This window comes from Anopheles arabiensis, chromosome 2, assembly GCF_016920715.1.
Source record: "Anopheles arabiensis isolate DONGOLA chromosome 2, AaraD3, whole genome shotgun sequence".
Classification (NCBI taxonomy): Eukaryota; Metazoa; Arthropoda; class Insecta; order Diptera; family Culicidae; genus Anopheles; species Anopheles arabiensis.
The window spans coordinates 78,378,012-78,405,826 of record NC_053517.1 but is presented as its reverse complement, the minus strand read 5'-3'; the positions used below and the strand labels follow the sequence as shown (position 1 = coordinate 78,405,826).

General features: G+C 45.8%; 3 protein-coding genes across 3 annotated transcripts; 2 read left to right on the top strand and 1 right to left on the bottom strand.

Moving 5' to 3' along the window:
• The first annotated feature begins 272 nt into the window (after nucleotides 1–272).
• LOC120893574 (BTB/POZ domain-containing protein 2) lies at nucleotides 273–17,622 on the top strand. The gene is made up of 3 exons (XM_040295551.1): nucleotides 273–931; nucleotides 14,544–15,204; nucleotides 15,917–17,622. Exons 2-3 carry the CDS (start codon nucleotides 14,921–14,923, stop codon nucleotides 16,806–16,808), a joined length of 1,176 nt encoding a protein of 391 aa, XP_040151485.1. The 5' UTR covers nucleotides 273–931; nucleotides 14,544–14,920; the 3' UTR covers nucleotides 16,809–17,622.
• A 1,608-nt stretch (nucleotides 17,623–19,230) lies between these two features.
• LOC120893573 lies at nucleotides 19,231–21,609 on the bottom strand. The gene is made up of 2 exons (XM_040295550.1): nucleotides 20,370–21,609; nucleotides 19,231–20,299 (listed from the first exon to the last, which is right to left on the bottom strand). Exons 1-2 carry the CDS (start codon nucleotides 21,142–21,144, stop codon nucleotides 19,560–19,562), a joined length of 1,515 nt encoding a protein of 504 aa, XP_040151484.1. The 5' UTR covers nucleotides 21,145–21,609; the 3' UTR covers nucleotides 19,231–19,559.
• A 26-nt stretch (nucleotides 21,610–21,635) lies between these two features.
• Nucleotides 21,636–24,852, top strand: LOC120893571. Its single transcript, XM_040295547.1, has 3 exons — nucleotides 21,636–21,869; nucleotides 22,073–23,307; nucleotides 23,389–24,852. Exons 2-3 carry the CDS (start codon nucleotides 22,098–22,100, stop codon nucleotides 24,531–24,533), a joined length of 2,355 nt encoding a protein of 784 aa, XP_040151481.1. The 5' UTR covers nucleotides 21,636–21,869; nucleotides 22,073–22,097; the 3' UTR covers nucleotides 24,534–24,852.
• Nucleotides 24,853–27,815: the final 2,963 nt, after the last annotated feature.

Below are 27,815 nucleotides of genomic sequence, written 5' to 3'. Positions count from 1 at the left end.
TCTCGCAAATGCTTTGAACACGCTTCGTGCGATCTCTCTCCTTCTTTCTCACTCTCATGATCCGACCATTTTCGATCTCGTTCTTTTTTCTCGCTCTTTCTCTCGCGCTATACGCGGATTCACACGGTATTGCGGTCTTTTTCCGTTAACCGTGCACAACTGTGTACGATCCATCCATTCAAAGTCAGCAACCCGCACGTCGATCCCAATTGTTGTACGCAGATGCTTCTTCATTCTATGGTAGGTGTTGAAGAAGTAATAACGTGTCCGGTCCGGGTGTGCTCTCCGTTGCATCGCAGTATCCATAGCTTTCCGAGTAGCAACACACACAGTGAACACAGTTTGCACTTCCCCCGTGGTGTGAAGCAAAGGAGTGTTGTGGCCGACCCCAAGGCCGACCACCTGCAGAGGAAGAACTGATCCGATTCCCTGTGCTAATCGAGTAGAAGTGATCTTCCTTCCCTCCCGACCAGGAAGAGTTGGTGTGGGTGGAAAGCGCGACGGATCCCTTTCGCCAGGAGATGCGCATGTCCGGGAACGGCCAACGGTCGGATCAGCTGTCAAAACCTGCTCAGTCGCTCGGTTCTCCTCCTCGGCAACGGAAGTCCGCAGCAGCAGCAGCAGTAGCCGAGAACGAACGACAGTTGCGTCCGTACTGTTGTTGTGCTCTGTTTGCCATCGTCGCAAGTGTACCTGCCGTCTGAAGGGAGTTATTGTTTTGTGGAAAAGAGCCCGTACGCCGTTGTTGTGCGCTGTGTTCGCGGGTAGACTGTTTCATTGTTTTGTTATTCGGTGTGATAGTTTGATGGATTTCATGTGACACGACGGAAAAACGACTGTTGCAAAGGTCATCGACGGCTCCCTGGTGGGTTACGCGGACAAGCACGCGAGACGGCATACTAATGAAGTAGGCGGTGTCCTTTCCCTGCAGGTGAGTTAAGATTTTCCATAGCCGTCGTCCCTTGTAACTAAATTAGATTACTATTTGGGGGCTTTTTCCAACACCGTCCAGTACGTGATGGAGTATCCTTTAATCGTTGTAAAGAAAAATCGATTTTTTCCATTACATGCAGCCCCATACATACACACACACTAACGCACATTGCGGCGCCCGTTCGGTTCACGTACGCAAAAAAAAACCCCGTCGTGCCTTCTCGCTCTCCACTTTAGGGAATTTTCCGTTCTTCTCAGTAATCAACATTGAGCTGTCATTCCTAGGAGAGAGCTCTGCTGGTGTGTGGTGCTTAACGATGGTCGTTTTTCTCCATTTCCATCCCCCGATGTTCCGAGGATGTCGAGAGGATGCGCGGACTTGGATACGCCAAAGGCTACTAAAGTAGGTCACACCTCCCCAGCGGCAGGGAAGGGTGGCTAACCCGAACGGCGACACGCTAATGTGTATTGGTGAGGATTGGCTATGCTCCGCAGCACGCCGACGCATGAAAATGTAAAAATTCTAAACATACCTCAACCACCCCAAGCTCTTTTCCTCAGCTTCTATCGGCTGCACCCTGGTGCGTGCGTGTGAGTTGGTATGGGAGAGAGTGAGAGAGAAAGGGCGAACTAATCGACCGCTTTTCGCCTACCTCAACCCAAAAGCGTTGCAATAGGGAAAAGTGCAACCGGCAACACACACACCGAAACCGACCGGACCGACCACCTTGTTCCTTGTTGGTGTTGCGGTCTAACGGCGGACTCGGTTTTTTTTGGGGTGCGACTGGCCCCCGATGTCTGCGAGGGAGCAAGCGGGGGGTTAGTGTTTTCTTAACGCACACACAGCACGCTCTTGCCGCGCGTCGTTGGCCGTACGACAAAACGTGAACGTGGAATGCAGAATTTATTATGCCGGCGGCCGGCGGCTACCACCCGTCTTTGAATGTGTCGAAACGGGGGAAAGGAAAACGATTCAGGGTGGTTCTTATGACTCTTTTTCTCAATGGCTAAGGAAATCAAGTGGTGCGTTTTTGACACACGGTTTTGAACGATTTTGAACGATTTTTAACGAGTCTCGACAGTCACGGCAGTGCGTTGAGATGGTTTTCACAACAAACAAGAAGTTGGTTTGTGTGTCGGTGTAGGCAGGTTGAAACAAGTGACCCTCCGCCCTTGGTGGATGTGTCGTAAAAACATGCCCCACACACGTGTAGTAATCCGTGCGTTCTTATGCTTTTAGATCAATCACCATGACAGCAGTGTAAGGAAGCAATGGTGACGAAAGCGGAAGATCGGTTTGCTTCAATCGATGCATGGATGGGGCAGTGGAACCATTTTTTAACTTTGTTAAAACTTAAAGAACGATGCAGTGGCATTCAGACTACAATTGTGTTTCAAAACTAAAAATACGATACTGATAGGTACCAGATCTCTATTTTTTGGTTCACTGTTTTTGTGGTGCATTAATATTTTAGTTTATTGATCATACATGTCGTTCGTGGTTGATGTCCTAAGGAAGAAACCTATAATCCCACAGAATTATAGTTCAAACGTTGTCATTTATTCAACGTTTATCTATTTCGACAATATGAATGAAATTGATAGTAAATAGGTAATAACTAGGGTAGTGTAGTACATGTTGTGATGCTTTGAGGAAAACACATAATTTGCATTGAAAAGTACTAGTCATTGTTGATTTTATGAATTAATTTGCTTCTTTAAGCTGTAATGTAGTAATCGGGCATGGAACTTTTGGCATTTTTGTTATAAAAAATCATTAAGTTACCGTTATTATTCAAATTCAAGACATTCGGTATGCTTCTGTTGAATTTCTTCATATTCAGTCCTTGGCCATACTGCTTTTTAATTTTAAATAATTGTTATGATGTACTATAATAAATTAAAAATATGTCTGACACCTTGTAGGCCCTGATGCCATAGTAAATAAATATTTTTTGTCGATCAGTTTCCTGAGTGACCTGAGGCATTCTTAGCGGTTTTGTTTCAAACGGACGCTTATGTTATTTCTTTGATAATTCCTATTAATCGCGTCCTCGTGCATTGAAATTCCTCGGAATCCATTGTGGAAGTAGTTATCAACGTGAAGATTACAGTGTTTTAACTTTTTGCGCTCAAAATTTCGTTAAAACACATATTTAATTCTGTCCAGAATTTGAAGCAAGATGTTTTGGTTTGTTTTTTATTCCAGACAGCCGAAGTAAAAATGTGATTAATTGCATAAAAATATGGTTTTAAACAGTGATAATTATAAGAAAACAACGATATGTATGTGACAAATGCTTGATGTATTGGACGAATATCGTACGGGAAAGATCGTTATTTCGCGTAGCAGTTCTTCGGTTTTATGCATCTACGTGTAGTATAAGAGAAAAAAAGCGCCCAACTCCAAACCGGAATAATAATCAAAATATCGTTGCAATTTTGTGATTTTTTGCAATGTTTTCGGCAAAATTATTGGAAATCTTTTTTTGTTTCTAAAATGTAGAAAGTTTGCTTCCGTAAAGTAAGTTATAAAGAGGTTTGACCGATTAAAATTAGATTAAAAAGATAACATTACATGCCAAAATGCCTAAGGTGTCCGTAATTCGAAGCAATACGGTATCATACTCTAAAAATTTCCATCTCTTTTCAAAAGCTTAATGCTGGGGTACAATGAACCATAGAAAAGAGGCAAAATGCACCGAAGAAAGGCACAGCACACTATACAATTTAGGCAATATGCATCACAATATAAAAAATGAAGAAAAATGTTGAAACGTCTCCTTCTATTTGGTTAAAATAAAATGAAGCTGAAGAAATTAAGGTTTTTATTAGTCAGCTTCTTTGTTTTAAATTATTAAAACGTCACAAAACGACATTCTAGCTTCCTTACAAATTGGTGCATTTTATCCTGATCTACTTGGTGCATTTTGTCCCCGTGAATAGTTATTTTTTTAATTAAAATACGACCTGCATACTTGCCGCGATATGTTTGTGCAATTTGAAGATCTGATTTTAATCAACAGCATTATGTAACCCAGGTCAAGTCAAGAGACCATCAGTGATACAGTATTTATAAAATAATAGAAAGATTAATCAAGCAATAATCTCAGCTGCCTGAATATTTAATCAGTTAATATTGAATCTGGACTTTCCGCGCATATGTTGGGGGTATTAATTGCACAAACATGAATGATAGCATCGAACCGTCCGCCGGATTGTGCCACCAGTATTTATTTATAGCAGCATATGTGTGCTGTGGTCGAAGAATTTGTGCGTACGTGCGTGTGTTGTGTCCGTTGTACGACGTGGGCACGCGCGAAAGACGAAATGGAGCAAAAATTTGCCAGCCACATTGTTATTTTGCCAATGTCTTATTGGCGGAGTATTAACGATCATAATACGTGTTTATGGTGTTCTTTTTTGTCTTGCCTTGCTTTTCTTTTTGCTCTTGGACCGATGGGGAGAGCGGGTAATATGAATCGCATTAACAAATACTAAATTACAAAGCCAAAAATGTAAACACTAAAAAGGGTGAAAAGAATTTGGCAAACGTGCCACCAGATCTGTAGGAACCACATCCGGTCGCGAGGAAGTGTAGGCAACCCAAGACGTAATTCAGATTATTGCCAAAATATCGATTGATGGTGTTTGGGTATGTTTTTTTGTTGTTGGTGCAACATATAATCGTGATGTTGTTGGTTTAAATCTGATTTGGCGGCCAGGCATATGTAAGCCATGTGTCCGGCCAGATCACGAACATTGATATTGGACCTTCTATTAACATAAAGTTGCAAGCGTCAAACCTCAAACGTCATGAACACGAATACGTTGGAAATACATTGTTTGGAGCTTCTAATGTGTCGTTGTTGGTTTTGGTTGAAATGATGTGAAATATAACTCCTTTTTCGGTTGAATTTGATCCAACAATAAATGAAACAGGACGCTTTGATACCGAATATCTGCAGTATTTCAAATCATGCTTAAACGCTGCAATTAATAGCGCATTAATGTACCATTGCCCAATGCCGTGAATCGATTGCATCCTGCACGACGCCTCACGCTATCTACGCTATGAGTCATGCGGCCTAGCCGTTCACCAGCAGGTCGGAAAGCAATCAACAAAAATAATCTTATTCGTTCGCTGCAGCCGGGTTTTACCGTAGCAAAACAAAACATTCGAGCCCAAACTAAAACATTTGCATGTCTGTGCCGCACTATCGCCCGAACTAACGCCAAGACAACACAGTGCACAGTGTATCATCAATGCACTATGCACATTTTTCCAGGCTCAGCACGAAGACGTGCGGCAGCTTGCGGTGGGGCCCTTACCTTGACACAAAACGGCAGTATTTTTAGATACATTTCCACACGGACTCACGGAGGAACACATGGATCATGGATGATGAGCCGTCCAGACGAGCGGCGCGCAACTGCAGGTCTGCGCGCACTCAAAGCGCAAAACCAATGAGGCGCACACGGCAAATTGAACCATCGGTTGAACTGTGGGGCAGAGATAGCAGTGAGGGGATTTCCTTGTCTTGTTATTATTTTAATTGCCCTTAGTATTACGCTCAATCATATTTAAATATGCTACGGCAGTCGAAGGTCACAGTGGCGGATTGTACATTGGTAGGGCGATGGTGCATAATAGCGCAAGTGCATACAGCAAACATCTGGAGTTTCTCCTTTTCTGAGACCTTGTTTTCAAGACAGAAAGGCCAGGATTAAAAGGAAACATAATGCCTTCTCGGTAGAGTGCATTTGAACCATATCAGGGAAACGAATCGGAAATCAGACAAAGATATCTCTCCAACTAATCCTGTGCCGATTTGGTTAGACGATCCTTCGACGAGTATACGAGCCCTGAAAAATCAACAATAACAATGACTTGTTCTAATTTCCTGTCGTCAAATTCGACCTGGGTTTCTGCAACACCGCTGCACTTCCGGCGGGCGGAAGCGTTTAGCGTCAGACAGCGTGTCGGAAGAGGACATCACCGGTTGTAGCTGGTGGTAGCTTCTTGAAGCACCCGCTGCCTGGCGATTAAAGCCGTCTGCCCTTGGTGTGTGTGTGTGCTTTATTCCGTCTCGGTTCTAAACACTTGTGTTCTAGTGTTTCTACCTAACCAAACGGTTGCCAAATCCTTCAATACTGGCTGAGGCCATGATATTGAACTTGCACCGCTGGTGCACCAACAATAGGGTAAATCGTAAACACACTACCGATGCTAATCGATGCGCACTGGAGCGTGAACCTAACAAGTGTTTGAACGCGGAGCATGCACGAAGATTGGACAGTGCAACGTTCTTTCCATGTGTGGGATTGTTTTTCAATTCCCCTATGGGTTATGAATAATTAAAAAAATGTCCAATTAAACATTGTTCATTTTTCTGCTGCTTTATGTAGGTCATTTGAATTCCATTACCAAAAGGCTTCAGCCGACTTCATCGTCATCTGAAACAAGTCACACCAAATATTGAATTTATTTTTAACTTCCCTCTCTCCGTTCAAGGCGGCAAAATGAATAATAGTTCATCTCACTCACAATGGAGCACTGTTTTCATGCTCGTCACAAAACCGGAAGCAAACCCTCTGTAGTGCCCAAAGACCCTTTGACGGCTGCTTCGATAATGGCCGCCGCCGACGAGGTCCAGCACCCGCGCTCAATCGATCCGCGAAGCCGTTGCGCATCTTGTTAACACAATTGGCGCTACTTAGCACCTTCCCTACCACCGTTGTGGAATGAATGTGCTCTGCCGTGGTCGGCTGCTCCACTGAATGCACCTGCGTGAAGTTTGTGCTGCAGTCGCGACAACACGCACGCACGGCCCAGAACTGTTCTGCGCCCCAGTGTACGGCGTAAAGAAACAAGCGCACACACAACACACACACACACAAAGACACTTTCGTGACGGCATTCTAATGGCATGCTGGGAGTGTTGCACTCGAATTTAACAACCCGGGAGCAGCTGCGTAGCACCATAATAAAACCGCCACAAGCATGAATCACATTCGTACGTTGGAGGGGAAGGGAGGAGGAATGCCATTTAATTTGGAAGTCCACGACCCACCCAAACATGGCAAACTGCTCGGTTTTTGTGTGTCCCATCAATTTGATGGACCTATGGCACAATTAATGTATCCCCTGGGTGTGAGACGGGGAGTTAGGGTTTGCTTTGCTTGCTGCTGCAGAAAGTAAGAGTTTGCTGTATACGACACGATGATAGCTGGCCAAAGAAGCAGAATGTGCCAACTGACACATTGGATGGGACCCAAGCAGTGACTTCCTCCAAACACATGCGGGCTGCAATTTTCTTATTTTCCCCTTAGACGTACCAGCATTTTTGTTTGGATGGGAAAGGATGCATCAATATTAAACGAGAACTAACTGCTGCTAGTAGTGCTGTGTTGAGTGTTGGGAGAAAAAGGTTAAGAATTGCGATAGGAGGGGATTGAAATATCTGGCAGTAGATCATCGTTTGGATTATGTTTGTGTATTAAGACTGAATCAAGTTCTCAGACTCGGAATAACAGGCATCTAAAGAGATATATCGAAAAGATGCACTAGTCAAATTGATGCCGGAGCTCAAGTCGATGCAATTTATACCGATCTAAAAGCAGCATTCGACTCTCTTCCGCACGCAATTCTTCTCGCTAAACTCGATAAGCTAGGAGTTCCCAGCCCGCTCGTACAGTGGCTTAAGTCGTACCTAATTAATCGCACATACATCGTGAAAATTGATAAGCACATGTCCAAAGAAATAGTCAGCAGCTCGGGTGTGCCACAAGGAAGCAACATTGGCCCGCTTCTCTTCATATTGTTTATCAACGATGTTACCCTCGCTTTACCTCCCGACAGTATCAGTCTGTTTGCCGACGACGCAAAAATTTTTGCGCCTATTAACAACACAGGTGATTGTACATTCCTGCAAGACTGCATCGAAATTTTCTGTTCGTGGTGCAAGCGTAATGGACTGACTATCTGCATCGAGAAATGCTACTGTGTGTCTTTTAGTCGATGCAGGAGCCCAGTGACTGGGACCTACTTCATGGACGGCACTGCAGTTAATCGACAGAATCATGCCAAAGACCTGGGCGTTCTGCTTGACTCTAGTTTGAACTTTAAACAGCATATCGATGACGTTGTAGCCAGAGGAAATCAATTACTTGGCGTGGTTATCCGGACAACTAATGAATTCCGCAACCCCATGTGCATCAAAGCTGTGTACAACTGTATCGTTCGTTCGGTTCTGGAATATTCGTGCGTAGTCTGGAGCCCAACTACCGCTTCTTCAATTGCTCGAATTGAGGCGATTCAACGTAAGCTCACGTCTTCCCTGGCAGGATCGCAATAATCTTCCTCCGTATGCTGCGCGGTGCCGTCTTCTAGGCCTTGAACCTCTTTCGGTCAGAAGACGCAATGCACAGTGTTCTTTCATCGCTGGATTGCTAAATGGCTCTATCGACTCATCGCCATTGTTGCATCGAGTCGATATCTATGCACCATCCCGAACACTTAGGTCTAGAGAAACTCTACGGCTCGCTCAACCCCGTTCCAGTGCTGGTCGGTCAGACCCTATGTTCCGCATGTCGGCTGTCTTCAACACTGTCTCGGATTGCTTCGACTTCGACATCTCAACTCAGTGCTTCAAGGAACGTCTCCGGCTTTTGCCGTGGCCGCAGTGAATTGCGATGCAAATCTTGTTTTTGCTATGTATTTTTTTTTTATTGAACTGTTACATCTTAATTAGGCCATACGGCCCGTTGAAGATTAATAAATAATAATAATAATAAGATTTATTTTGAAATGTATTGTAAGTGAGTTCATCATTTACATAAACACTTTGAAGTCGATAAACCCTTTGAATGCATTGCCGATGCGCACTGTACTAGTGATGGGTAAAGTTGGCAATAATTTCGAAGTCGACGATAATTTCGGAACCGACTCCAGAAGGCAGGTCCGCCTAGCATTATCCGGAGTCGTCCGGAGTCGTCAAGAGTCGTCTGGAGTCTTGTAGAGTTGTTTGGAGTTGACCGGAGATGGAGTCATTCGGAGTCGTCTATAGTCGAACGGAGTCAACTGGGATCGGAGTTAGCCGGAGTCAACAGGAGCCGTCCGGTGCAATATATCTGGTGTGATCAGTCGAAGGCCGATTTCGGCCGACTCCGGACTAGTACAATCGATTTCGACTCTGAAAGACTCCAGACGACTCCAAACGATTACGAACGACTCCAGACGACTCTGGATGACTCCGACTACCAACGACTCCTGACAACTCCAAACAACTCTACAAGACTCCAGACGACTCCGGACGACTCCGGACGACTCCGGATAATGCTAGGCGGACCTGCCTTCTGGAGTCGGTTCCGAAATTATCGTCGACTTCGAAATTATTGCCAACTTCGGACGATTCTGGAGTCCTCCGGACGACTCTGGGCGACTCCTGACGATTCTGACTCCGCGCAGAACTAGCGGTTCGGATGTTGCCAGAGTCGTTATCGAACTAACAATAGCCGAAGTTGGATCGGAGTCGTGGGTGCGCTCCAAAGAGCACATCACTACACTTAACCTCACTTGGAACTAATTAGAACACATTAATAAAACAGCCACAAAAGTGTGGAACAGCTGTGATTTTGTAACTCCGTAACACATTCTTCAAATTCCACAACTCCCCAAAAATGGTTGTTCTATTGGCAACTGCCAAATATAGACAAAATCAAACCGGAAGTGTGTGTGTGAGCCGTGGTGACGCTCTGTGGTGCATTATTGTATAACAGTTGGTTGGCCTTTTGTATGGTTTTTGTGGAGCGTTGTTTGATCTTTATTTAGATAGCAGGTGAACTTGAGTTAGACTTGTGATGTGTATAAACACACACACAGTCAGTGAAGACAAGCAACAAAACCACATGACTTGCATGGGGGAAGTGGGGGACGGACGGTACAGTGCGTTGTGTAGGTGGCGATCGTAAGAAGGTATGTTTGTTGACAATTTGTTAAAAATGGTTAGCTTTAAAGAGTGAAAACAAACATAAACAAATACACACAGATCGAGCAGGTGAAGGTCTGTTGCCTTGTTTTCCTTTGGCATCTTTGGCTAGAATCAGTGTTTGTAACAGGCGAGGGAGCGAAGAATGTGAAATGGGTTTGGCACCATGTGCGATACTTGCCTCTACAGTGCGAGGAAGTTCTAACCGTTTTACAGTATTGAGGTCCAGTTCAGTTGCGTTCAGTGCTTTTTTGCTTCTCCGTAACAATCACTGTCTACATCGACATCGACGTGATCGCTTCGCGATCGATGACTCATAGTTTAAGAAACCTTTTTACATGGAAGTTCAGTAAAACAAGCTGAGATTGTAACGAGTTCATATCAAAGGAATATTCACCCCATGCTAATAGCACTATGTATCATGTAGATTAGCGTCACCCCCACTGACAGTAGCTATAAAATCACCCACAATTCGTTAGCGGAAGCGTGTCTATATAATGATTGCCCGACACATTTGCTAAGTTGAATCATTAAAACTCTATAAACCGTAAAACAGCAGCACTATACAGTGGCAACTTCTGAGTGGCAGCAAATAACAACGCATTTGAATTGTTTTTCCCTCTTTTTCACTCCTCTTCACAACGTCCAATTCTTGGTCAATGCGTCTGGTGGCTGCAGTAAGTGTTAACCGGTTTGCATCATAATTTACGACCTCCTCACACATATGACACAGTGATATGCTGCTACTGCTGTTTATTTTAGGGCTGTTTGCTCGCATCAAACTACTAACATTGCACGCCTCTTCGCCCAAGCAAGCGACCCCCGGGGTCAAGAAAGGAATCGAAAGCAAAATCTTTACCCGTTTGCTGTTAGCTGGCATCGGAGGTTTTTCTCTGTTTTGTTTTGGATTATAAGATTGCCAATAAATGGCAATATTAAACAAACAAAGAAATTCAATCACTTCACATTGAATGTTGTGCAATTTAACGGCGTGCAAATGTTGTTAAAATTCACTTCATTCGTACTCTGTCACACGTTGTGGGTTGTAGTGAGTAATGTGTACTTAATGTGTACGTGCCCGGAAAGGTTTTACACTGCTTACATGAGAGTTTGGTATGCGTTTGATGAGATAAAATCACGTTTTGTGCACGTTTCTGCAATCGAAGTGGGGAAAGGGCGAGAGCGATTCCTCGTTCCCTAAGAAGCTCTCTTCTGGTCGAGAAATCGGTTGCAAAGATGGTACACTATAATGTTTTCATTTCATCCTCTACTATCAGGGGGACACGTCCTCATCTCACGCCTATCAAACAGGCAAAAGAGTGTCTACGTCATGTATGTGCGAACGTTGATTGGAAGGAAGAAAACTATACATTGGTTACCGTCCATCCGTTTCCTTATCACCCAGCTGCTTATTATTGCCATTTCATCCCCGCCTATCGACAATTGAATTACACCGGATAGTGTAGTACACGTTAATTCGTTCAACACATTAGCCCAAAACCCGGCTTTACAATTGGTTATACATAGATGGATTACTACACTGAAATGGAACTTTACCTGGTATGCTGATAAACAGCCCGTAATCGACTACCGAAAAGTGTTGACGGTTGTAAATTGGCGTGTAAAATAATGCGGGCAATAAAACGGCGTAAGCCAGCCACCCGCGAGAGCTGATTTCTTCGTCTGTGTAGCGTGTGGGAAACTTTACAGATTTGCACATACACACACACTCAGTAGAATTTAGGGTTCAACTGATTTGAAAACCCAGGCTTAGGTACACTCCAATATCGGTTTAAATCAATCATACGTTAATACGATACGAAGGGCTTTTTAAAATGTGAAACGATTTATTCTTACGTGCTAGTCTAGTGCAAAGCTCTAATTGGGAAGGAGTGGTGATAAGTTTAGTACGATAAATTGCGTACTTATACCACAAGGACTCAAATTATCGTAAGGCTTACGATTAGTTTAGGACCTTTTTCAGTAGAAATAATACATTAATGTATGAACGCTTATTGCATGTTTCGAGATCTAGATTTAAACTAATTTGATAATTGAACATTCACTCTTTGTATATCGTTGTTTAGCTGGTAACTCTTTTTGATACGAACGAATACGAATCTTACGATCCTGAACTCGCATGGTTGGTATGATTTGCATTTTTCGCACAATTCAAGTTCAAATCCCATCAGGGAGAAAATGAATAATCAGATTAATTAAATGTCTTTTCCTTTTTGTCAAACTAAACGTTGAAAACTTGAAACTTATTCGCTGAAAGTTCACTGAAAACGCGGGCATGATCGCGTGATGATCACGTTTCCAACATACTTCAACTCAATTTTACTACATCCCAAACCACTGCCAAGTTGCACAAATTTGAATCTTGAATAATCATTCAATATATAATCCTGCAGTGTTGGGGGCTTAGTTAAGCTTCTTCTTCTTTGGCATCACAACTGTTGTCGGTCAAGGCCTGCCTTTACCCACTAGTGATGCTTGGCTTTCAATGACTTATTGATTACCTTTAGCAGGATATTAAAGGTCTTACATGTGGGCACGGTTTATTCGGGGCTTGAATCCACGACGGAAATGTTGTTAAGTCGTGCCACTTGACGACCCACCGACAATACCGACCTAAGCTAGTAAGGTTAGTTAAGCTTAGCAAACTCTATTATATATTAACACTAACAACAATGTCAACCTTTTGCGATCGTGTATTACTATCTCTGGATCTACCTCTGGCGCAAAATAATAAGAGTTTCGATCAATTACGCAGATAAGGCAATGTTGACCGACACCCCAGAGCGTTATGCCCCCCACGTTTCCCTTATCAATGTAACGCGTGTTGAGAAGAAAGACTCGGACTTACGAAGCCAAATGTTTTTGAGGAAGAAAGCGTCATCACCACCATCCCTTATTCTAACGCGCCTCGCAGTTCTTCTTTGTAAGTTATCATCCCGCGGTTCTCAACCTGTCCCAACTCCAGAACAAGCGCGTCCCAAAAATATGCGCGCAATCTGTTCTCACACATCGATGCTGCCGACCGTTGATCATATGTGTGTGTGTGCTTAAAGTCGGGCGACCAATGTCTCCACCAAATCTCGCCCACAGTTACGCGCGTGACGCTACGCCCGTCTACTTCTCGAGATGGCCCTCATGGGGGGGAGGAAGGTCTTTAATTACCACCATCTGGCTGGCAGCCCGGAAAATACGGTACCGGAGTACACAAACAGAGGCGACAAACAGCCAAACACACCCTGTGTGCACGTCGGAAGCCTCCGTATATTGCTTTTGCGCGCCTTTGTCAATGGTGTTGCGGCCGGTGCGACTCTCCCTTCTCCCCTCGCTCTTGCTTACTGCCAATTTGCATAACGATAAGAAGTTAATCAAAATCGTAGGACAAACCCCGCTACAGGCCGGGCCGGGAAGGTGTCGGTGGTGTTGCTTGGTGTGGACGGGCAAGGAACTGTTTAAATTGGTGGACGTGCTTTTAATTTGGCCGCTCTGAAGTGGCCGCCGCCGTGGGGAAGTGGTTGGGGTGGCATGGAGAGGAGTCTTCGGTTTTGGGTTATCGTTGTACAAATGAAGCGAGGGCGTTGAATCGATACGGGGACGATGGTAGAGCGTTCAAAATTCGGAAAACCTGGATGTGGAAGAGTACGTACTTTTTTCATTCAAAATTATCTGAATTCTACGGAAAATTCAATTCCATTCGGTTTACCAAGAACTCTTCATGATGAGAACCTTCCTCAGCAAACCTCCCAATCGATGATAGTAATGTCATCATCACCCCATGGAAGTGCATTCCCACAGTGAATCATCCGTTTTGCGTGTTTCGCCATAATCTCCCAATACCAACCTATCTCTGTGTGTTATCCTGCTTCTATTACGCCTCATCAGTGAGGGTACTAGTCATCAATGAAACCTTTATTTTATTATTTGTTATCAAACACCAACAACCGTCCTTGATAGTTTTGTAGATCATCCAAAAATCGATTTCCATTGGTAGCGATGGTTAGGAGTGTCGCCTGATAAGGTTTCCCGAGCATTTCTCCCAACGTGGAAGAGTCACGTGACGATGATTAGCTTTCGCTGTGTTAAAGCACTTACAGAACGACAAAAAAAGTACGCCCCATATACGGGACTGTGTCCACTTGACAGAGGTTGTAAGATCTAGTGTGGTGTTGGTATATAAATAGAATGTATTACTCATCATCTAAAGCGCGCATGAAGGCGATTGAACTAAAATCGGCTAAAAACACGAAGAAGAGGAAGCAATCTGTGGCATAAAAAATGCACCACAAGGTGTAACGCCACAGTGTGCAGAGCAGCAGAAAGTGATGCAGGCGTCCAAACAATCCTCCCAACCAAACCACCCCGTTCGAACAGTATCTCTCCTACCGGGCGGATTCCCGATAAGCAATCAAAGAATCGGCTTATCAGTGGGGTCGTGTACGGTCCTCCCTTTTTACGTACCACCCTTCCCTCTCGACCGTTAGCTGCCGTCTTGATGTAATCTTTATCTCAATCTCTCTCGCTCACACACACACAGAAACACACCCATGGCTGCGGTATCATTGAATTAATTTGCCTGGTTTTTTTCTTCCTCTTTCTACACAGGCTTTCAGTGGATATAATTCACACACATCGTAACGTGTAACGTGCGACAGCCAAACACATCGAGTGCCGTCACCCGTTCGCGTTACGAACCCTTTACAGCCGAGGACGGGCTGACACGAGCGAATCTCAGTTCACTAGCGAGCGCACTGCCGTGCAGAAAGGGCAACGCACCAGAGACACGCTGCTGAATCACACTGCTGCCCTCCCGTTCACCGCAGGAATGTAGTGTGCCCTTGTGTCCGCTTTGGCGAGTCGCATCAAGTTCTGTGCAGTTATTGAAACCTGGAAGACACCAACCACATAAACACTACCAGAGCAGCCAGAGAGTAAATCCTCAGACAGAATATCACCACGAACAACAGCAGTAGGCCGTAACCATGGTGCAGCCGTTTAACAACCACAGCGAAGCGAATGGAGGAGGAGACCGGCCGCGGAACGGACCACTGCCGACGGCTCCACCGCTGGATGCGCCGGCCAACGATGGCCAGTTAGTGGAGTTTCTGGTGCTCGGCAACAAGGAAAACTATGCAGTGCACGCGGATCGGAAAGCCATCCTTGACTCGAACACCGGGCTGGCGCAGATGCTGACCGGGGGCGGTGCCGGCGACAGCAAGCACGTTGTGCGCGGCGTCGATCGTGACAATTTCGTAACATTTGTACGGTAAGTGGGTGGAGAGGGCTTCTGATGAGAGAAGGGAGCTTAAGTGTGTGACGCTGCCCGTTGCGGAAGGTTAGTGTAGGATATTGCAAGAACATTGAAAAGAACGTAATAATGCAATGCATGGATTTTCAAAAGTGCCGACCATAGACGGCGGAATGATTTGGTTTTGAACCACCTCGTGCATAAATTAGACATTTGCGCCAATATTGCCAGATGCGTCTCTCCGTCGATGTGTTCACGCAATCGCCACAAATTAGTGGACCGAGGAATACAGCAACATTCTACACTTGTGTCCGTACACTGTTGTGAAACAACAAGAAGTTCCGAGTTCCTTCCGATCAATATCAATGTTATCTTACTAGTCGCGGTGAACTAGCTTTCGATGTTTATTCGTTGTTTTAGCTTGCGCGCTGGAGGTTCTGTACTGCCTTGTGTAGTCTTGTGTGTTGGGGAGCTGAGCTGACAGTGAGTGAGTCACTTCGGCATGGTTATATGGGAAGGTTCGGTGCGTTATCAATAAGTGTTGTACCGGCGCTAAAAAGTGCAACAGGGCAAACGTGCGAGCCGATTACAAGATGCACCTATAGCGACGTTTGACGGGAAGAAGACGCTAAAGAGTGTATGATAGATCGAAGCTTTTCGTGCGCATTTTCTCCCCATGATACCTAATACCCTGTGTACGTTTTTGTTTTTTTTTTTCTTTGTTGCACAGTTATCTCGAAACCAAGTTCATCAAATTCGACTCGCCGACGCACACGCTCGAGATACTCGAGCTGGCCACCCGCTACCAGTGCCGGCAGCTGGAGATCCACTGCGTGAAGGAGCTCGACAACAACCTGCACGTCGACCATGTGCTGGAAGTGTACCGCGCGCTCTGGTTCTACAACTCGATCGCAACTCCGAAAGCCCCACCGAAAGAGCCGAAGCGGCGCTCCCGCTGTCCCCGGGCCCAAAAGGGTACCGCCGGCCACAGTGGTCCGCTCACGCCGGAAGAATACTTTGCCGCCCTGCTCGCCAACTGCCTGCAGCTGATCGACATGCACGCGGAGGAGGTGTTCGGGCAGGAGGCGATGCTAACGCTGCGCTTCCCCGAGCTGGAAATGATCGTGAAGCGGGACGCGCTGCAGCTGTCCTCCGAGACGGTGCTGGTGGATCTGCTCTCCCGCTGGAGCCTGGAGGACTGCAAGCGCAAGCACGTGGACCCGACGACCGAGAACCGGCGGCGTGCGCTCGGGGCACTCTGTTACGCGCCGCGCTACCTCACCATGACGCGGCGCGAGTTCGATGCCGCCCGCGAACGCATCGAGCTGCTCGATCCGGCCGAATCGCAGCTCGTCGGCGACATCCTGACCAGCGGAATGCGCCGATCGGCCTCGAATCTCACCCCGGAGCAGCAGGCACTGGTCGCCCGGTTCCGTGCGCCCCGGCCCGACTTCCCGCTGCTGCCGGTGCCGCTCAGTGCCCGCAGCCAGCCGCGCAACTATCCGAAGAAGATGCGCAAGGCGGCCGAGGAAGCCGAACGGGCGCGGGACGGTCCGAAGAAGGGTTGCTGCAACCGGCTGCTGCTGAACTGCTGCTCCGTGTTTGCCTGCATCTTTGACTAGCGCTGCTGCCTGTAGGTGGACGGGCCGTGCGACGAACACGGGAAGTGTGATGGGAGGTAATATGATGGAATGTAAAAGGGATGGGTTGATCCGCTTTCCTTTGGCGGGGGAGGGCAAGTATACGGCAACAGTTTGTTGATTTGTTTGCAAAAAAACAGAGCGTGCAAGTCGATAGATCCCCTCTTCCCGTTCAATTCGTGCTGTGTGCGAATACGACTGACCCACCGGCCAAAGACCAACACACCCCCAAAAAACACTCACAACTCCTTGTGCGAATCCTCCCCCTTACCCTACAGCGGCATATGCGTGAGTTGCAGTGACCTTTAGTATAACCGGAACATAGCTTTGAGCTTTTTCCTCTGCGAAACGAAATCTCCGACACGCGAAAAAAGTACGCGCAAAACCTGCGCAAAACAGGAACCCGATCGACATGACACACGTTTAGAAGGTTTATCCGTATATTACCTTACAATTTTTCTATTTTTGTTTTTTTTTTGTTAACGTTCTCATTTTACTGCTCTTTACGTTTACTCGTCCACTGTTTTGGATGTAAATCATATCCTACCATATACGTACATTCGTTCGTTCGTGATTCGTTGGTAAAGTGTGAAATAACCGCGTATAGTTCGTTAGCCGTTAGTTAGCGTGTAAGTTGCGCAATGTTATAAGAAGATAAGATCAATAATGAGGCAGGCTTCTCAAACGATTACGTTATTAAGTAATAACGGCAGTAGAGAAAACGCCACTGACTATAATTAATGTTGAATTGCACTATGTATTTGCACTGTCCTATGAGGAGAGAGCAAGAGAGAGAGATGATAGCAAGCTGGTTATGTTGTAGTTTTTATTTAAATTTGTTATCGTAAAACGACGCAAGCTAATGGAAGCGAGAGAGAGAGAAAACCCGGATACAACAGGACACGTCATCGAAACTAACAGCATTATTTTGGCAATGGGAAAAGACTTAGAGAATGCCAGTGAGGCGGTAGTGTGCCCGACACTCTGTACGCAATTGTGCAAGCTCCTCCAAAAACTCACACAAGTGCCATTCTATGCTGTGGGGTGGTGGTACATCTTACAGCACATAAGGCATCCTCCTCCTCTCGGTATTATTGGCAGCTTTTACGATAGCTCACAAGAGTTTGCTCACTTCACCCATCCGCACCACGCTCTTCGTGAGTGTGATGAAGTGAGTGAGCGTGTTGTGTTATCAAACCATAGAAAACAAACGCGCTGTATCCATTATATCACACTTGTTCGATTAGAAAATGCTATTCTATATGATGTGCCGCTGTAGTATGTTGCATTCTATATCGTTAGACAAATTGTTTGATACTCTGTGCAGGCAGCGAACATGTATTATTCCTCCCTCTCTATACTAGATCCATACGTTTATCATTCGTTACAGCTGAAGATGCCTCTAACTATGTTGCCGGCATAGTTTTCTTAACCAACAACAAGAAAACTCAGGGCCACAACATGTTTAAAGCTATTACCATTTCCGTTCGCGCTCGACAGACAAAACCTGCCAATGGTTTCTATTCAAAGAGGGCAGAAGGGAATCGTCCTTTTAGAAACTCTCTTCGATGTGTTATGCTTAATGCAATCATGCAGATTTTAATAATTGAACTTTGAGCTAAGAAATAGACAAAAGCTGAAAGATAGTTAATTTGCGAGCAAGCACACTCACACACACACACACACACACACACACACACACACACACACACACACACAATCATGTGCTAGGAAAATAGTGTTGTACGTTATTTTGTTTTTTGCATAATGCTATGAAATTTTTTAATGGAAATCTTTTCTAAAAAGGTGTGTTATTAATCGAAATTAGCTTTGGTGTGTGAAATGATCCCCACAACAGGACGCCTCAAACAACCCACACACACACCGTACCTGTGAGATATGTGGCGCGAAACGAAAGAGAGTGGGTATGTAGTAGCTAAAAGTGAAAGTAAATGTGATTTGATAAAAAAAAGAAAAGAAAATCGAACCAAAAAGATACAAGCAGAAGGTAAATGTTATGCGCTACGCGCCCTTATCTGATGGAATGATAGTTTTAAAAACGCATAAATCGTTTAGATGGAATTTTAACGATTTTAAAACCTGTTTAACCCTATCCCAATTCGGTTGGTATGTTTACTTTTTCTATGCATGTTACGTTTTTCCTAATCTCTCTCGTTTAGAGTCCTGTTAAGGACCTATTTTTTGTTGCTATAACAAGCTTATCGTGCGTACAAAGAATACAAACAACAACAAAAAACACCTTCCCCTTTAGCGAGTGTAGCAAAAAGCGCTGGCAACGTTGTGCAGGGAGGGTAACCTTTTCTAGTGATTGATAGAATCTTTTATTTTGTCGATAGCATGAAATAATAAATGGGGTATTTTAAACCAAAAAAAGAAAACAAGCTCACTTTCACAATATTTTGGTTTCCTTTTATTCATCATGATACGGCCGTAGGATGCTGTTTTCCGACCACAATAGGTTCGCAACATGCGTGTTTCTTTCTCCTTCGGGCAATCGTTCAGTCTATGTGTCAAATGTTAAAAATGCTAATCAGTAACAAACAACTCAGGTAAATGAAACAATGCAATTAATTAACCTATTTGAGATATAAGGAAAAAAAACCGTCAAGCACGGCTACTGGGAGGAACAGGAGGCTAATAATAATAATAGTAATAGTAATTATAATAATAATCGTAAATTTCGTAGGTGTGAAGTAGCAAAGTAGCAAGTCCCTAAGGTCGTCTTAATTTGGCTTGGAGCGTTGGTTCGCGCAACGATTTCGGTGCTGCCCTTCGTCGCGGACGGCTCGAATCAGTCGACAGGACGGACATGTTCTCGGTCGACGAGCACGGATCACCCATCGACGAGCCATCGTATGCATTGCTCCAGCCGCTGCAGTCATGCTCCTTCATCGGACCGGTTGGTTTCGCGCGACGCGCTGGTTGCTGCCGCTCGAGCGCCTTTACGTTGCGCTCGGTAAGTGGTTGCAATACCACGACCGGATTCATCGCCGTAAGTAGATCGGGCTCACTGATGGCCTTTGAGGGTCGTCCCCGCCCTCGACCACGTGAGCGTCCACGTCCGCGCCCACCACGTAGTGCGAGCGGTGGGTCAGCCATGTTCGTAGCTTCGATGGCCGAATTCTTCGCTACCGGTGTGCTGCAGCTAGCACCAAATTCGGCCGGATTGAAGACCGTCAGTTCCTCCTCTGCCTCCCCCTGGCTGCTTACACTGCTGCCCTTGGAGTGGTCGTCTTGCTCATTGATCGTTCGGGAAGGATGCCTTTTCGACAGCACGGATTCACTGATCGCTTTTTTGAGCAGCGCCGGCGGAGACTTCCCTTGACGGGTGCTTTCAGTTGGAAGTGCAGACGGCATTTCCTCATCCTCATCCTTATCAGACAGCATTCCTTCATCCTCATCCTTATCGATCGCCAACGGGGAAAGATTCCGCAGTGTGTCACTCAGTTGTTCTAAAATGGAAAACAAACAAGTTAGCGATTTTCTTTTGACCATGAAAGAGCGATGAAACACAACATTTACCGTCCACATCCATCTGGCTTGCGGCACCAATGGACTGCAAATCGGTTATGTTGTCCTGTATGTTGGCATAGATCTGTCGCCGGCTGTTTTGGCTGCTTCGGGACAGCTTAAACGCCCGTTCCCGGTCGATCGATTCGAACGATTCATCAAAGCTGGCGTTTTTCGAGGCTCGCTTCAATCTTTGTACCAGCGGACTAGCAACCACCTTCACCAAACCACCCCCACTGGACCGACTTTCGCGGGAAAGAATGGATGTGCAGGTTTCATCTGGAGTGTCACCACCACCGGCAGCACCACTTTTCTCCTGTTGCTTTACGCTAACCTCCGCCTCTGCTATGTTTGTCGAGTCTTCCTCGCTCTTCTCGATCGCCTCTTCGTCGGATTCATTCCCTTCCGGAATGGAATGTTCGTTTACGTACGGTGGAATTTCGAGCCGGCGTTGTTCGTACACCCGGTGCGCCCGTGGCGTGTACTCCTTCATCAACCGTTCGGCTTCCTCGTGAGGGCGGTTGATGCGCTCGAATACGATGCTGGTTTGTTCCTGCACCGACAGGACCACTTTTGTGACCAGCTGCATCTGATCCTTTAGCTTTCGTACCATATCCCGGAGCGCTTTATTCTCCTGACGCTCACGAAGCAGCATTTCGTTGGCGTAATTAAAGCGCTCTTCGTGCAGCCTCAACTCTTGCCGTTTCTTTTGATTTTCACTTGCTAGCTGCTGGTTAATTATTTTGTACGCTGTCAACATTTTGGTTGTGTCCGCTATTTGATCCATTTTGTAACAACATGCACCCGATTGTGATCGTTCGTTGTTGGATTTGCTCGTATACTCGCGCGTTGTTGTTACCGAAACGTTGTTGTGCTTTGGAGGAAAACGGCACGAGACGATGCTCCAGCGAAACACAGACGTTGTCTTCAAAATCGTTTAAACGTCAAACCGTTACCGACCCAGCAGCAAGCCGCGCTTGGACCGAACGCAACGCTGGACGTGTTTGAACATGTTTGAACTCGTTTCGTGGCATGTTTTCCCTAAAAGCAGCTTTAATTCTCACAAATTATGCAGTTGCAGATATTTGTGTTGGTTTAGAATTATTTTAAAACAAATTTTGTCTTCTTTTTCCAAGAAAAACAACCAAGGTCCGTTAACACCAACCCAACTCTGAAACCCGCTACCATAGCCAACGCGTTCAAGGCCGTCCGCAAACGTCAATCTGTCAATGTGGTAGGGCAGCATGTTTTTGTTCGCAGGAAAAAAAACAACCGCAATACCGCAACACTCTGGATGGTGAAGTCGATGTGAGATTGTGCCAATACTACACAGAGAAGTAAAAAAACACCTACACAAGCACGCTCTGTTGAGATTTTGCTGCGCCAGCAATATATCTCCACGATCGAATAAACACATTGACCGTCCAGCGACGCGCGTTTCGTTTCCGGTTAACCCTTTTCGACCATTCCCCTCGGTCCGTACTAAAACACACCCGCGATCGTGCACACGAGGTAAGTGTACACAGAAAAAAATACGAGCGCATGTATGGATACGCGCGCGTGACTGCTGCTGCTGCTGCTGCAAGCGCGCGCGATATCGTGATTCATCATGCACATTCGCTTGCCTCAGCACAAAGCACCATCTTCGATGGGCTATGGATTGTTATTTTTCCTCTTCTTCCTTCCACACCCCGCGACGATTCGCACTCTTCCAGCGTCGCAGGGTAGCCGCCTCGTCCAATGTTGCAGCCGGGGGTAGAGTGTGCTGTCGAACAAAGCGGCAGCGACGGGGTGAAACAAGCTCAGCTCAGTAATCCCTCTACCGCCGCTGGTGATGGTGACAGTCTTGGCGATGGCGTTGGCAGGATAGCATTAAAAACCAAAAAAGAGTTGCGTCGAGAGCGCAAAAAACGCAAACTCCTCGGACTGTCCGCGCTGATGATGCTCAACGAGCAGGACGGCATCGGAAGCAGTAGAAACAGCAGTAGAACCACACAGCCGAACGTTGCTGGTGACGTCGACGACGACGACGACGTAGGCAACAGTGATCAGCTTACGTCTGAATCGAACAACAACAAGCTGCAGAACGGTGCCGACGATCGGTTGAAGCAAATTTTGGCCAACAATCATACCGCGTACGCCATCGGTGACGAGGAGGAAGCGCCCACCGTCGGTGCGAAACGGCGACGGGAAGAGTGCAGTAGTAACGGTGCAGCTGGGGAGAACGATAACGCTGCTACAGCGGTCAAGTGCAAAACACTTGCTAGCGGGGCAGATAAAGCAGCAGCAGCAGCAGCGACGGGCCCACTCAACAACGATACCGAGTACCGCGCCCTCAAGGCGTACGTCAACCAGAAGAAAAGCATGCGCTACGTGCCGCGCGTCCTGCTAAAGCCAATCGGGCAGAATGCGCTGCTCGATCGGAACGAGAAAAAGGAGGATCGCATCCCACTGCTCCTGGACGACATTCAGGCCCTGCTGATGCACACGCTGTTGCGCACGGATTCGCCCCTGGCACCGCGCTGGGTATCGATCGATAAGAACACGAAGCTCACGCACACGACCGTACTGATCGTGGAGGGATTCTCGTGCGAAGATTACGTCACCTACCGGGAGCACATGCCGAACTGTGCGGACACCATCTTTGGGCCCCAGCTAACGCTGCAGGTAGTATTTCCGAGCACGAAGATACTGGAGGAGGTGGCCTGTGTGCCGCTGAGCGATACGCACAAGGATGTGCTGGTCGCGGAGTACGGTTCGCTCGAGGCGGCCATGCGGATGTGCAAAGACCAGATGCTGGTGCGTAAGAGCGTCTTCCGGAACATTGGATCGCCCCGGCAATCGCCCGGCAGCGATGTCGATCTGCCGGAGAGTGACAAATTTCCGCGCACCCTGCTGCTGCTGTCGCCGATACAGATGATCAACGAAGGTTACCCCATGCCGTTGGCCGGTAGGTTGTCGCCGACCTGAGCTGCATCGTCTCGTTGGCATCATGATAATGTTCCATTATTTTCTCTTTCCCAACTGCCAGGTACACTGGAAAACAAGTACAAACACTACGTAACTACGAGCGATTCGTACAAACCGGTCAATCCGCGGTCGCCCATGTTCGGCATCGATTGTGAGATGTGTGGCGCAATTGGCGGCAAGTCGGTGCTGACGCGCGTGTCCATCGTGGACGAGCAGCAAAAGGTCATCTACAACAAGCTTGTAAAGCCGCGTGAAAAGATCATCGACTATCGTACCAAATTCTCCGGCATTACCGCCTCGATGCTGCGCGATGTTCGCACCACGCTGGCCGACGTGCAGCGCAAGCTGCGGGAACTGCTGCCACCGGACGCGATACTGGTGGGCCACTCGCTCAACAGCGATCTGCTGGCGATGGAGCTGCTGCACCCGTACGTGATCGATACGAGCATCATCTACAACGTGACCGGCAACCCGATGCACAAGCAGAAGCTGAAGATATTGACGAAGAAATTCCTCGACCAGGAAATTCAGTGCAGCACCGGTGGGCACGATTCGATCGAAGATTGTGCGGCCAGTTTGAAGCTAGTGCAGCTGAAGCTGGCCAACAGCATCTACTTTGGCGACCAGTGGCTCGAGGATCGGCGCATGTACCACAGCTTCCGGTCCGGGACGGGCCGGAACGGTATCGCGCAGCCGGACGAATCGAGCGAACTGACGGGCGCATCGCATCAGTCACAGATCACGACGACCCTGTTTTCGCACGCTAAAAAACGCAACAAACGTTCGTTTATCGTCACGAACGCCAAGGAGGAGCTGCGCACGTTCGAGCAGTACTTCGGGGGCACGATAGGGAAAGCGGCCTCAGCTGAGCAGCAGTGGCTATCGTTCCGCAAAACGTCATCACCGACGGAAACGATCCGCCAGACGGCGAGCAATTGTCTGCAGTATGATTTTAATCTCGCTTACGTCCGGCTGCCAAACGCCGCGGACGGCGCGGAAGCGAAGAGGCAGCCGACAGCGGTGGTGCAGCCGGACAATAAACAAGCGCTCGCGAAATCGATCGACGGCTGGGTGGACGAGCTGCACACTGCACTATCGCTGAACGGGTTGCTGGTGGTGATGTTTGTAGGCGCGAACGTGCACGGATCGGGACGGAACAATCGCATCGGCGTTGCTATGGTGCAAACGAAGAAACCGCCGAAATGATCGACGATGCTTTCAGCGTAGCCTGTACAGCAATATTTGGTCGATATGAGGGCGCATTTGATGTTTCATATGAAGAATTATGCAAAGATATGGGATTTATTAAGCAAGGTACTCTAAGCACATGATAATGTTGAGTAAGAATAAAGTCACTCTGTTATGGAAGTTCAACGTGAACTTTCGGTTAAATGAAGTTTAAGGTGTAGAGTGCGAAAGTAAAATATAGTGGTATTTTACTGGCAAGTTTCTAAAGATTATGCCGGTTAACTGTTGACATAGCGGAAGTAAAGGTATGCCACACAAAAGGGGGATCTTCATTTTACACAAGAGTTTTTTTTTGCATTCTTGTCGGTGGTCGGGCAAGAATAATAAAACTCCAATGAGTGTGTTATCTCTTGTTGACTGATATCGTACAAACATGGTGCAATTGTTAAAAAGATAGCAATGACTCCCTTCATAAGAATGGACGAAGAATGGTTTATTACAAAAAAAACAAAACAAGGAAAAATGAATGAGCTGTAGCGAATTGCATGCGCTAGTGAAGCTTTGTTCACTCTTCCGATTACTAACTGTCAAACCACAGTGATGCCAGAAAATACATCCCTCAAATTCCCCAATAAACAAAAATATCGCAGCCAATTAAAATGACCGTTTCCTTCCTAATTACATTCACAGCTGCCGGCTATCTTCATCACACGTGGCGTCCTAAAACTCTGCGTCACTTTTCTTTGCTTTTCTTTTTGGTCACCTCACTTTGTAAAGCGGTTCGTATCTTTTGCAATGCTGTCGACATCGTGTATGAGCAGATACAGTAGAACCACCGACAAACCGACGTGACACTTCGAACAAAATGAGCTTCAAAAGTTGTCTCCTGATTTCAAATGAAAATACGTTAAACACTAGCGCCATCTCTATAATGATTCGCTTACTACACTGACACAGAGAAGAAACTGCTAAATCCCCTTTTTGTTTTTCTTCGCAAATTCCAATGCGTATTGTTGTATGTACTTCTCACATCTTTTGCATTGATTTGGAAACTTATAAAATGATTTTCCTGGGTGTTTTGTCCAAAAATTCTCACAAAATCTTGCCTCACACTTCCTTCGCAATTTGTATTTAGAAAAGTTGTTTACATCAAAGCAGCAGTGAACAAAGCTTACTTTGACAGAAGTGATCGCCTCACTGGTAAATGACAGTACTTTCGTGTGGGACAAGGTGTATGGATATTAGGAGGTGAAGTGCTTCAGAGCAAATTGACATTTCACGACTTGACATAACAATACTGTGGGCTCCGGTATTAAAATCGGGGAGGGCTGGAGGGGGGGTATAGAAAATTGTATGCGATTTGACATAACAATACTCAATGATGGCGCCCGGAAAACGCGCTAACAATTCACCTCCTTAATAAACACACCTTGGTGTGGGACACTTTTTTAACGCCAGTTTCACGTCGGTTTGTCGGTGGTAGAACGTCGATTATCCGGGGACGGATTAACCGGCGGGCGGCTTAACCGTGCGCATCCCAAGTGCCACAAATCTACTAAACGACCACTAAACGCCTTCTAAACGACTCAAGTTCTCTACCTAAACGGAATATAGAAAGACTTCGTTTAGCAGACGGCAAACGACTCATGCATTCTAAAAATAGCGAAAAAGCTGGTGACGCTCTCTGTTGGTGGGATACCCCAACCAGTTGAGCTTCATCGCTTGGAGGAGAGCTTTCTCATTTCCTCTGTACTATTATATGGTTTCGCATTGAAGTTATGCATCGCTAGAACTAGAACGGCGATACAATTGTTTAAATACTAAACTCCAACGGAAACCACCAACGCTGAAGCAAGTGAGATTTGAGTAATGGTCGTTGGTGTTGATACCCACGTATCTGACCACACGACCATTCATATAGATTTTTGCTCGGAAAGTTAGAAGGCTATATAGGTCATGATAAGATGAAACTTGTCGAAACACATTGCAAGAAAAGGATAGCAATATTATGATGAGTTGTAATACGCCATCTATTGATCAAACCAATGAAGCTGTGGAGCTTTCATTTTTTTCTATGGATATTATTTAATTTTCCAGTCGTTTAAGCTTAATCTGTGGCGCTTGGGATAAATGTGACAGCTGTTCATACGTACGGCGAAAGTTTGCAGCGATAATCAATTGGGAAACCAGTTTCTTGTGCAGCTCTGTAGTGTATAGGGGTATTTTCGAAATTCATTTTTGTTCATGAACAGTTGTGAAACCTGCAATTATTGATTAAAATAATATTCTACTAACGATTAATCGATTGATTTTAGGTGAATTAATAAAAAAACTAGTGAATTTCATATGTTTTATATGCGTTTGACTTTTCTTGGACCATTATCCGTGCAAATCGATTAACCGGCAACCGTCCGGTCCCGAGCTGCCCGGATAATCTACTGTATTTACGTTTCCATTCGAGTGCACTTCATTATCAATGAGCGAGAAAAAGACAGTAGAAAATAAAAAGTGAGAGCGACGTATTTCAAATCACAACATGTAGGAAGAAGCTGAGCAAGAGGAAAACAGATAGAGTGAGAGCAAGGTGTATATATTTAGAAGGTTGAGTTATTTAGAGCAATTTGACATTTCTCAACATGACACTTCTCTTCCATGGTCCTCGAGGGGTAGGAGGAGGTGGGGAAGAACAAAACAAGGAAGGGGGTGTGGGTGTTGGTGTTGCGAGCATTATTTACGTTCAAAGCTTTTGGTTCCTTCGTGCAGTTCGGCTGGTGTCTATTTGATCTCTGTTGGCTTTGAATTGAAATTGCTAGGAAGTGTGTTTTCGTTGGTTATTTTTTTAGTTATAGTGGAATAGAATTATCGCTTTATATCGTTCTTAGGTTTTCGGATAAGTGATAATAGCTATAACTTGCTTAGATGTGTAGATTCTTTATGAACCGCATCAACAGTTCTTTGAATTAAATTTTTGCTCATAATTTGTTTGGATTTTTGTGCCTTTTTTCCAGTTATTTTCAATTAAGTTAGTTAGGTTTTTAGTCTTTTAAGATTTACGTTAAGTGTAGTTTTATTTAATTTCAAAAGAACTTAAAATTTTTCAATTTTTATCATGCCTGTTCCGTGTTCCGTTTCATTGTGTGGTAACAATCCACGCAATGTAAAGAAACGTGCATTGGAAATTTCTTTCCACATTTTTCCAAACTATGACCCTCTTCGACATGCATGGGTTCAGTTTTGTAACCGGGAAGAAAATTGGGAACCTTCGAAAAGGGACGTTATTTGCTCAGCACACTTTCAAGA

Coding starts and splice junctions, on each gene's coding strand:
- LOC120893574 (XM_040295551.1), top strand. CDS start 14,921: ATGGTGCAGCCGTTTAACAACCACAGCGAAGCGAATGGAGGAGGAGAC. Junction 15,205..15,916: donor AATTTCGTAACATTTGTACG/GTAAGTGGGTGG, acceptor TTTGTTGCACAG/TTATCTCGAAACCAAGTTCA.
- LOC120893573 (XM_040295550.1), bottom strand. CDS start 21,144: ATGGATCAAATAGCGGACACAACCAAAATGTTGACAGCGTACAAAATA. Junction 20,300..20,369: donor AAGCCAGATGGATGTGGACG/GTAAATGTTGTG, acceptor TTTCCATTTTAG/AACAACTGAGTGACACACTG.
- LOC120893571 (XM_040295547.1), top strand. CDS start 22,098: ATGTTGCAGCCGGGGGTAGAGTGTGCTGTCGAACAAAGCGGCAGCGAC. Junction 23,308..23,388: donor TTACCCCATGCCGTTGGCCG/GTAGGTTGTCGC, acceptor CCCAACTGCCAG/GTACACTGGAAAACAAGTAC.